Source organism: Mya arenaria, chromosome 5 (genome assembly GCF_026914265.1).
Source record: "Mya arenaria isolate MELC-2E11 chromosome 5, ASM2691426v1".
In the NCBI taxonomy this organism is placed as follows: Eukaryota; Metazoa; Mollusca; class Bivalvia; order Myida; family Myidae; genus Mya; species Mya arenaria.
The window spans coordinates 43,383,392-43,395,599 of record NC_069126.1 but is presented as its reverse complement, the minus strand read 5'-3'; the positions used below and the strand labels follow the sequence as shown (position 1 = coordinate 43,395,599).

Here is a 12,208-nt window from a genome sequence, read left to right as displayed (position 1 = left end):
TTTTTCTATTTTTAGTAACAGTGACCTTGACCTTAGCCCCACCCCCTAAAAGCAATCCCAAGCTAGCTCTTCCCATAAGCTACCTACACACCAAGTTTCATCAACATCTATCAATGCTAACTAAAGTTATTGGGCAGAAACCATTTTTCTATTTTTAGTAACAGGCGACCTTGACCTTATCCCCACCCCACTCAAAAGCAATCCCAAGCTAGCTCTTCACATAAGCTACCTACACACCAAGTTTCATCAATATCTGTCAATGCTAACTAAAGTTATTGGGCAGAAACCATTTTTCTATTTTAAGTAACAGTGACCTCGACCATTTTTCTATTTTAAGTAATAGTGACCTTGACCTTAGCCCCTCCCCACTTAAAAGCAATCCCAAGCTAGCTCTTCACATAAGCAACTTACACACCAAGTTTCGTCAATATCTATCAATGCTAACTAAAGCTATTGGGCAGAAACCATTTTTCTATTTTTAGTAACAGTGACCTTGACCTTAGCCCCACCCCCTCAAAAGCAATCCCAAGCTAGGTCTTCCCATAAGCTACCTACACACCAAGTTTTATCAATATCTATCAATGCTAACTAAAGTTATTGGGCAGAAACCATTTTTCTATTTTTAGTAACAGGCGACCTTGACCTTATCCCCACCCCACTCAAAAGCAATCCCAAGCTAGCTCTTCACATAAGCTACCTACACACCAAGTTTCATCAATATCTGTCAATGCTAACTAAAGTTATTGGGCAGAAACCATTTTTCTATTTTAAGTAACAGTGACCACGACCATTTTTCTATTTTAAGTAATAGTGACCTTGACCTTAGCCCCTCCCCACTTAAAAGCAATCCCAAGCTAGCTCTTCACATAAGCAACTTACACACCAAGTTTCGTCAATATCTATCAATGCTAATTAAAGTTATTGGGCAGAAACCATTTTTTCTATTTTTAGTAACAGTGACCTTGACCTTAGCCCCACCCCCCTCAAAAGCAATCCCAAGCTAGCTCTTCCCATAAGCTACCTACACATCAAGTTTCATCAATATCTGTCAATGCTAACTAAAGTTATTGAACAGAAACCAATGTTTGACAAACGCCCGCCCGCCCGCCCAAACGACAACCTCATTCTTATAACCCGGTTTTCGTTGAAAACCTGGTTAAAAATGATTTCTGCCCAATAACTTTAGTTAGGATTGATAGATATTGACGAAATTTTGTGTGTAGGTACTAGTAGCTTATGTGAAGAGCAAGCTTGGAATTTCTTTTGAGGGGGGTCGGGTAAAGGTCACTGTTACTAAAAATAGAAAAATGGTTTCTGCCCAATAACTTTAGTTAGCATTGATAGATATTGATGAAACTTAGAGCAAAGGTAGCTTATGTGAAGAGCTAGCTTGGGAGGTGGGGTCAAGGTCACTGTTCCTAAAAATAGAAAAATGGTTTCTGCCCAATAACTTTAGTTAGCATTGATAGATATTGATGAAACTTAGAGCAAAGGTAGCTATGTGAAGAGCTAGCTTGGGAGGTGGGGTCAAGGTTACTTGTCCTAAAAATAGAAAAATGTTTTTCTGCCCAACAACTTAGTTAGAATTGATGGATAGTGATGAATCTTAGTGTGAATATAGCTCATATGAAGCTGCAGATTGAACTTGCTTTTGAGGGTGGGGAAGAAGGTCAAGGTACTTGATTTGTTGAGTGTAAGTTAAAAACTTAAGGTTTTTTTCAAAAAGCAGACAACTGATTTTTTGAGAATATTTTACAAGGTAAGTTAATTTTTCTGTTGATTTATAGAAAAACAAAACTTTCTTACTTTATTGGGTAACAAGTCATACAACAAATTAATTGGCTATAATTTCTGATTGCCCATAACAAAAACCTGGTTTTGTCGCATTGCGGCGCTTCTAGTTAAATTAATCATTAAGTAAAAATGAAATTTCTTCTAAAGAATAAAGTGTATAATAATTATTTTAATCTATAAACCTAAAAAAAGAACAATTATTACCTTTAAATGACTATGTTGAAGACTTAATAAGATTTAAAATCTATTCCCTTGTTACTAAAAATAGAAAGTAGTGGAATCTCCAACAAAAAGGGAGACCATATAAGCAAGACTTGCTGCCCTTGCTTCAAGAGTAAACTTTACAAAACTATCAGATTTTAACATTTTGTTGTTGTTGTTGTTGTTGTTGATCAATCATGATCTTTGGTGTATTTTTTTAGAGGGTCACCCAATGAAGCTTTCTGTAAAGTTTAATTGAATTTGGACTGGTAGTTTTAGAGGAGATATATATTTTTAAAGCAAAATAGGAAGTTGGCCATTTTGTTGTTGTTGCTGTTGTTGTTTTCGTTGATCAATCATAACCCCTTGTTGTCTTTTTGTAGAGGGTCACCCAAGGCAGCTTCCTGTAAAGTTTCATTGAATTTGGAGCAGTAGTTTCAGAGGAGATGTTTTTTAAAGCAAAACAGGAAGTTAGCCATTTTTGATGTTGTTGCTGTTGTTGTTGATCAATTGTGACTCTTTGTTGTATTTTTGTAGATGGAATTTGGACAGGTAGTTTTAGAGGAGATGTTTTTTAAAGCTAAACAGGAAGTCGGCCATTTTGTTGTTGTTGTTGTTGATTAATCGTGACCCCTTGTATTTTTAAATAGTCACCCAAGGAAGCTTCCTGTGAAGTTTCATTGAATATGGTTAAGCAGTTTCAGAAGAGAAGTTTTTAAAGCAATTGTTGACAGACGGACTGACGGACGGATGGACGCCAGACCGATCACAATAGCTCACCTTGAGCACTTCGTGCTCTAGTGAGATAAAAATTAAATTCGAACCCTGTGTCAATCGGGATTAGAATAACATGATCAATACTAAGATCTCAAAGGTATAAAAATGCCCATTCAATTGTCTGCCTATTTCTATCTGCCATGGATGATGACAAACACACTGGCCATGAAAATAGGAATACAATATACTTACTGCAATTTGTTGAGTCATCTGGATCTGGAATTGTACCCCCTTTACATACACATTTGTTTGCCTGGCATTCAAAGGTGTTGACTTTGCATGTTCCACACGTAGACCCACATGGATCATCATAGTAAACTGAAACAAAGGACTTAAACATTAAGCCACCAGAGCATTTAAGTCAAACATGTGCTGGATATGCTTATGTTTTTTGAGAATAAATGTGTTACTTACTTCACCAAAAATTATATTAACTTCTGAACTACTGACCGTCAAATCAGTGAAATGGTCAAAGACTTTAAGTTAAACTGTTTCTGAATTATTAATTGTGCAGACAAAGATTTTGAAACTCAGACATTGACCTAGATCATGAAGTATAATGACCCCAAAACAATTGGGTAATATGGGACATGTCATTGACTTCTGATTAAATAAATCAAAAATAAGCTTTATACTATTAAGCAAGCACTTGCAGTGTGCGTATACCACATGATAAATTACATCATATATGTGCTACATTGGAAGGCTACATTTCGTTTAACCCTTTAGCGCATGTATACGAGTATGGCCGACATTGCCCATTAGCGGATGTATACGCATATGGCCGACTCTATATATAGACTTTTGGATGTAAACGCATCGCCCGCATTTCCAAAGGGTCAATTTAATATTTCAATTTTGCATCTGTCTTTTAGGAAACAATATCAAGGAAGTTTATAAAAGTAAAGCTCAGTATTAAAAGTATTAAATTTCCATGGCAAATATTGTCTCAAAAAATTAGGTATTTATTTATACTGCCAATCACAGGTGTGATATTCCATTATGACCAGCTGTGAATTGAAAATCCCCTGAGAATTCCTCAAATTAATTGATGCGTAAATCATCAAATATATTACGTCAGATCACTTAAACATTGAAATAAATAAGGATTATAATTATTTTAAGATTAAATTTTGATGACAAACTATAGAAATGATATGTAGCTGAGAAAATGATAAATAAACTTGCTGTGAAGCTGATACATGTCCAGCATGATTCCAGCCATAAAGTATGTCAGGTAAACATTTTTCGTCTGTCAAATTTGCAAGCGTATGGATGATCATGGATGATCATGATCACTATTCATTTCGGAAATGACGGTCTCAGCTTTTTTTTTTGACAACATTTTATGAGGGGTGGTCATAAAGTAAAACAGTCACCCTGGACTTGATGACACAGGATATTCCTGCCATATTTCTGTGTATGAAACACCAGAACATCAATTATCGGCTCTTTAATCCAGATAGGTCTTTTTTATGGCAGGGGTGATACAATTCAGATTGATCCCAGTGTCTTTTAAACCCTTGATTGCATGAAATTATGACATTTTTAAGTAATGGTACAAGTTAGTCTTTAAAATGCATTTATAGATGAAACAAAATAATTTAATATTTCATCATTGACACCATTTATTAGATAACTTAATTATCTGTAAAAGATATGTTCACATAAAAAAATTTGGCTGCAATTATTGCAAGTAATAATGATTTAAAGATCATAGTGCTGTTTAATTCTCTCTTTTTCAATACCCAGACAATGCGAATGTCCGTCAGACAGTCGGACATGTCCGGTATATTGTCATTTTGACCAAAGAAAATTTTGTTTTGGCCGTTACAATGTTCAGTGAAAAAAAATTACAGTCAGCACCATTAAATTTTCGTAAATTTACTTTCAGTTTCTAAATAAATGTTCTGAGTTATTTTTAACTATTATATCATGATTATTCAGCATTTTAATCCGTGTATCACCATTTGTAAACCCCGTTCTGCACATGTTTCCGTAAAAGCCGAAAAAACACGAAACATTCAGATTTCAGCTAGTAAACTAATACTTTTTAATAGGCGGAATTTTACGAACATGCTTGGAAAATACGAAATTCCGTATGTATATTTTTTCGGCGAAGTGGTTCAGGCAATCATGTTAATTTAAATATGATGATGATTATACTGAGCTGACACTCTTTCCACTCTGTATAAAACATTGCCAAAACCAAGAACTCTACTTTCGTTTTCGCATAAATGTTGTGTCTGAGTTTGACTTGTAGTACACTTAGTTATATGTTTTTTTGTTTTGTTTTTATTAATATGTATACAACAGCAATATCAATACAAAACACGATACATTAGATACGCAGGATATTTTCAATTATCATATGACTTAATGTTTCATCTATGTTAAATAAGCTTATTTATTGTCACACCTTGCCATGTTAGATATTGAATTGCTGAGCTAAAATTTTAATGTTTTTGTTTATATAAAAACGGGGGCGGGGGGTAAAAATGGGGTTTCTGAGAGACATACTGGTATTTCATGTTTGGTTGTTGTTGTTTGTTTTATTTTCATGATAAGAAATTCCACTTATGTAAATGAATATCTAATTTATTTTTCATGACGGCTATTTCGCGTTCGATATTTATACGTATTTGCAAGTACCTTTCAAAGTTACAAAAGTTTGGTATTGCTTGTCGGTATTTTGAACAGAAAATGAAATATTTCATCAATAGAATAATAAAGTTTGTGCTGCTATATTTACTATGTGTAGATATGTTTACTCCAAATTAAACTGTTAATAGATTAAGTTTAACAAGTATACCCTTAGTCTGGAGATAGGTCTTTAGTTTTTACCAAAGATCTTGTATTATGGTGCACTCCCAAAACATGTGACTAATTGTTTCTTCATTGCTTGAGCACATTAGTCACATTGGCTGGAGTTGGATATTTTGCATTTGAACAAATATCTGTTTGTAGGTATGATTCTATTAATTATTTTAAACTGAAACGCTTGTATACATGTATCAATTGTAGCTATGTTTTTTAGATTTTATTTCATCAAGCATCGACGTATATTTTGCTGGAATTGTTATACTCAAAGATTTTAGATCATTCTTCATATATTGTGGTATATTTTAGTCAGTTGTAAATATTTAAAAAAATCACCATTAGGAATTTGGTAAAGAAATTGCATGTTATCATATGAGTAGAATTTCTTTTCTCTAAAGTCGAAAATGTGTTCGCGGTATATTATTCCGTTGTTATGCCATTCTTTATAATATAAAATTTTATTATTGCATTTCATACATGCCATATTTTCTGGAGACCATTCAGGGGGATTTGTTCAAAAGGCTGAAAATTCAGGGGGATTTTGGTTGTATTCAGGGGGATTTTTTTAGCAGGTCTAAGTTGGCGAAATTTTAAAGTATTTTTAGACGCAAGTATGAAAAAATGTATTCACATATAGTTTGCTTTGAAAACCTCTAAACTCTTTCATTATACAGAATTATTTTATGTCATGATTTATCATATTTTTATGATACACTGTCATGTCATACTGTAATGCACTTGCAGAACAAAATATGTCATTGGAAAAATATGTTTTCGAGACAATTAAATTAAATTTACCTTCCTCCAAAGTCTTTAAAAAAATTGTGCTTAATTCTATCAGCTTTGATGACTTTCAGACAATAAGAGAATAGAATAAATATTATTAATTTCTTCCTTCCAAAAGAGTAATATTTCTTTGCCTTTGATAATTACTACAAATTAATTGATCACTTGTTGTAAAAGTTTCCTTTTGGAGATTTTCACTCACATACTGTGGTTTCACTTTGTCATTATTGCCTGATGTAAAATTTCAAAAAAAAATTGGTTTGGTTTGCTTTAAGTTTTGTAATCGTTTTTTGTTCATAGTGACGTTTTTCAAGATTTGCAAAATATTTACAATTTTTTTCATTCTGTTCTACATATTGTGCTTTTGACCTCAGTATCATGCCATTAATTTTTTCTGTTGTAATAATATCTAATTCCTGATGAAGCAACATTATTTCTTCATCTTCACTGTTATCATTTGAGCGTGCATTTTCTTGAATTTTTTTATTTTTTTCAATAAGTTCATTTTCTTTTTTTCTTTTTCTTTTTTAATTTAAGTGGAGTATTATTTTATAATATTACGAGTTCTTAATAACGGCTATTTTAATTGGATGTTTGCAGTTAAATATGATTTTGCAGTTAAATATGATTTAAGCCAATCGGAATCATTGTATTTACGTCGACCTAGGCCTTTAAAACAAGATGTCGGCATTTGAAGTTAACAACAATACATGTGATATTAAACATTTTCAATTGATTCTAATCAACGAAAACACTTTGACATCATTGATACATAAAGAAAAATTTACTTTATCAGTTGTTGAAGTTGTGGAAGATGTTAATGCTCAGCTACAAAAGGATGTTAAAAGTCCTTGCAGAGAAGCAGACAGAGATGGATAAGACGAAATTGTTTTGAAAGATTTTTCTCAACTGAGAGGGGCAAGACAGTCGAACACATCATTCTTGCAAGCATGACCCTAATAAGCCCAAGCTTGGGGCATAATAATGTTTAAAGTGGTATTGACATGGCTTTGTGTGCATGTATATTTACAGCTGTAGTTTAACTGAAAAATCAACAACAATTGAGCATCAGCATTTTGCAGAAACTTTATTCTTGGTCCTAATAAAACATATATTTTGATTAGGAAGGCATTTATTATGTGCTGGGAGTGGAGTAAATTAGGATTGTGTACAGCAAAATTGATATCATCTGAGGCTCAATCGGTCACCGGAGTTGAGGAAGAGCTACATATTAATTATTATGCAGGGATCCGCTCCTCCACGCAAGGACTTGCAGTTACCAAATCATTGTCAAGCAAGGCTTGTCATGCAGTACTTAAATAGAGGCATCTTATTATGCAGGTTGGACATTCAACTTTTCTAGCCGAAAATCATCTACTTAAATACAAGCCTCACTCAGTACCCACTTTATTCTCGTGAATTATAAAAATTGATTGTTGGCAAAGCATCCTTCTAGTGGCAGCCTGGTAATTCAATATCACTGACATCTTAGTTTACTCCATAAGTGCTATGTTCGAACTTGTATAACAGACCCATTTAATGAAGGTTACAATTAAAAATATTTGCTTTTTCAGGTCAAAGATTTTTGACGATATCTGCTTCTACTGTTCTTTAAACTGAGGAATTGCGAGATTTAAAGGAATGCTTTGGCATTGTTTGTCCGATATGCGCAACATGCAGGGGAACAAAGACCAGAGGTGCTAAGAAACCTTTAAAAGGGTGCAAAAAATGACAGTGCATAGCACCACAAAGAGATGTTTTGATGTCTTAATAGAGACAATAAAAACTGATGTGTTCATAGGTGTAACACTTAATTTTAGTAATAGCAGTGACATTGTTAAAATTGTTGTATAGAATGTCTTATTTATTTTTTTAGTGACATTTTGTTGTTATGTTTGGAAGCTGTTTTCTAGTTCTGAATAAGACATTATCTAGTCATGTTTAAATGACTTAATGAGTTAGTTTTAATATCTAGTCATATATTAAATGTCATATGATGCATTATAGTTTAAATAGAGACATTATTTAGTCATGGTTTAAAAGCCTTAATATGTTCTAGTTTTAAAGTCTTGTTTTGAAAGCTGTAATATTTTCTAGTGCTAATTTTATGCTGGTCGAGAGTGCCAAATAGGAGGTTGCAGGAGTTGTCGGGTCGTTGAGGAGATTGTTCCCGAAAATGGGAGCTTCACTGACTGAATAATGAAGATGAAGTTTGTTTGAAAATCAAGTCCTTTATTATGAAATCAAACACATATATATATATATATATATATATACATATATATATATATATATATATATATATATATATATATATATATATATATATATATATATATATATATATATATATATATATATCAATAAACACAAAGTACAAAAAGATGTTACAAATACTTAAACTAATTTGGGGAAATTAGCATACAACTCGCTTTTAAGCTTTTAAAAATGCATGTGAAAGGTTAGCTGGTTGACAACATTTCATATTACAATTAGTTTAATTTAATAATTGTTTGTTTAATAACTTTAATAAAATGAACTTTATAAATACCGTATTATATCATGCATAGGACGCACTTTTTTACCTCCAATTCTTGTCTTAAAAAGGGCCTGCGTCCTTTCTATGCTATTAGAATTGCATCTGTTTTTTTCCAAGTCCATTTCAGGTCGAAAATATCGGACCGGGGAAGAACGCGGTAAAAGTAAGTATCTGTACTGCGTCACCGAAGAGAACAAGTGACAAAATTGGTAAAATCACGCAAGTTAACACACGCAGAAATGTTTACTTTAAAATGATTTATTGAGAAATAAATTGAAAACAAACATGAGTGTTTACTTTTTTACAAAAGGGACGCTACTCACAAAAACTCGATGTGAGTCAGCACTTTAACTGGTTTGAGTTATAACGGCAACGGAAAATCGGGAAAGGAGGTAAATATCAATTAATCGTTGTTCATGATTTTAATGTTTCGATATTTTACAAAACATTTTGTTGTATCTTACTGTTTTTAAAAAATAATAAAAGAATGTGCATAACGCAAAGTAGCATTATTGTCACTATCAAATCTTTTTCAAATGTGCGAAGGTGTGAAAAACACCCGCTGTCTGTCATTAGAAAAACATCCATAGAACGAACTATTGAGATGTTAATACCGTATGGTTGTTTGTTCGCACTTTACCCGTCGTGCCTTCCGCTGGCAAGGATAATTACCGACACGCATTAATTATGCCTGACATGCTTTAATCCGCGCAGCGACAAGCCTTATCAAAACAATCATCAGTTTTGACAATACACAGTTTTGCAACGGTTGCAACGGTTGACTGTCATTCAGAACGCATGTCGGAACTAATGCAACGGTTGCAACGGTTGACTGTCATTCAAAAGGCATGTGGAACTATTGCAACGTTGACTGTTAGTCAGAAGGCGTTTCAGGACTATTACAGCATTTGTACAAGTCTTATAATATGCGTGAATATTCTCAAAATGTCAAGACTTATATCATTGTTGTGTACACTAAATTACCGAAATACGACGATAATTATCGAAATACACAAGACAGTTATCGAAATATGCCTTATATACATTTTTTTTTACTTCAATATATGTTATAAATACTTTACCAACCTCAATTTTTCGGCTCCGATTTTGACATTTTTTCGCTGCGTCCTATCTTATGTATTAAGGGTTTTTACCCGTTTTTTTCAACTATTTTTTTGCCTGCGTCCTATCTATGCTAGCGTCCTATACATGATATAATACGGTACTTGCAAACAGAAATAAGATCTGTACATTTCTAAGTGAGTTCATATTTTAAGACAAATAATTGAATAACATAATTTCCACATAATTCAAACTTCTTATTATATGAATATAACTTCTAAATGTTTTAACAATAAATTCACAAAATATTAAAACTATTATATTTAAAAGTACTTTGATAAAATAAAATGAGTTAAACACAAAAAGTAATATATAAAAATAATGACATACCTGAATAATGAAGATGAGCTTGTTTAAAAATCAAGTCCTTTATGATTTTCAGGACACAGGCTTCATCTTAAATACTAAGTTTTTAACAATATGATACAGATCTCAGATTTGTTAAGCATCATTAAATCATTAACTTGTCACTACAAAAATTCTAAAATTGAAGCTGAGTTAAGCCTGAGGGATTGTGCTACTGTTTTGAATAAAAATATATGATAGGTTGACATCAATTAATGTAATTAAAGGAAACCACTTAGCCTAAGGTGGCCAAATTATTAAACTTAAAAACAAGTTAAGAATCTAAAAAGATATTTATTAACTGCCAAAAATATTATACAGGCTGCAGGCATTAATATGTTTACATGATGTATAGACATGCAAAGTTCGAAAAGGAGTTTTTAGTCATAATAGTTATTCTTAAACTATATCTAAATAAGTAATTCTGAGTTATTTAACAACATACACATATTATCCACATAAAAATAAATATTTGTAATTCCAATTTTCAATTTTACATAAATTTATATTTAATTTATGTAGCAAAAATGTGGGGCATAATACTAACACTGTAATATGATGTGTAATAAATTTGTTTGGTTCTTGTAGTAGTATTTTTCCTTAAAGGTTTGACTTTTTTATATGTATTTTAGTAATTGACGCAAGCACAAGTGTTAAGAAATACCGTAAGTATTTTTTTGTGTGTAGCATGAGTTTGACCAAGAATGTTATAGTTGGAAACAATTAGAATAGATGCAGTAAACATTTAAAGCATTTGATCTTTCAAGCACAAAGTGTTTGCGAATTATCGTTTATGATAGTGTATTACAAAGAGACATGTTAAACAGAACACATGATATGAAAACAACAGACTTGTACAAAAAAAATATTTTCATTTATGCAAAATATTAAAATGTAGACACTTTTTTTTACTTATATAAGTATTTAAAAAGAGCATAAAATTACTTTAATCAACTTAATTTCAGTTCATAATAGTGTCAATTAAGTTCAAAAGTATTATCAAGGTGCAAAAAAGACCAGATACAACTGTTGCAAAACTTCTTCCCTTTGCCTCAAATACATATGGCAAGTTATTTTAAATTGCCTCTGAATTTTAAAAAAAATACCACCCAAGCCTACACTCTTATGTCCTCATATTCAGCATTCCATTGTGAATAAACACTTAGTGTATCTTTCACCTTAGAGGTAGGGACATGGGTCTTGCACACGACACGTTGTCTTGGTATGTCAAATACATGTGGCAAGCTGTCCATACAAATGAAAGTTACAGCCCAGAAATGACAGCCTCTACTCCATGTACTTATATGCAGCATTCCATTGTGAATAAACACTAAAGGTGACCTTCAACTTAGAGGTAAGGGCACAGGTCTTGCACAAGACACGTCGTCTTGATATGTCAAACACATGTGGCAATTAAGCCATTTTAAATTATGCCCATACAAGAGAAAGTTACAGCAGGGACACAAGTTATTGAGCCAGACACACGGACGGACGGATGGACAGTCGGATGGACGGACAGAGGGACGGTGCAATTTTAATATGCCCACCTTCAGGGGCATAAAAACATACTGGTCAAACATGTTGTCTGGATAATCACTGACAGGACTTGTCACAGTTTCCTGCACACTGACAGGACTTGGTGATTGACTCCACAATGACAGGATTTTGTTAAGTTGCCTACACTGACAGGACTTGATGATTGACTGCACAACGACAGAATTTGATTGTAACCTGCACTCTGACAAGACTTTGTTCAGTTGCCTGCCTGCCACACTGACAGGACTTGATAATTGACTGCACACTGACAGCACTTGGTACAGATAC

The 12,208-nt window shown here is 32.8% G+C and overlaps 1 protein-coding gene across 9 annotated transcripts in view; it reads right to left on the bottom strand.

Moving 5' to 3' along the window:
• LOC128234262 (mucin-5AC-like) overlaps positions 1–12,208 on the bottom strand; it is a 141,779-nt gene that overhangs the window by 96,589 nt on the left and 32,982 nt on the right. For all 9 annotated transcript variants that reach the window (XM_052948383.1, XM_052948387.1, XM_052948389.1 and 6 more), the window contains exon 4: positions 2,965–3,090. In XM_052948383.1, the coding sequence (XP_052804343.1) occupies positions 2,965–3,090 (126 nt within the window). The remainder of the gene's footprint in view (positions 1–2,964; positions 3,091–12,208) is intronic.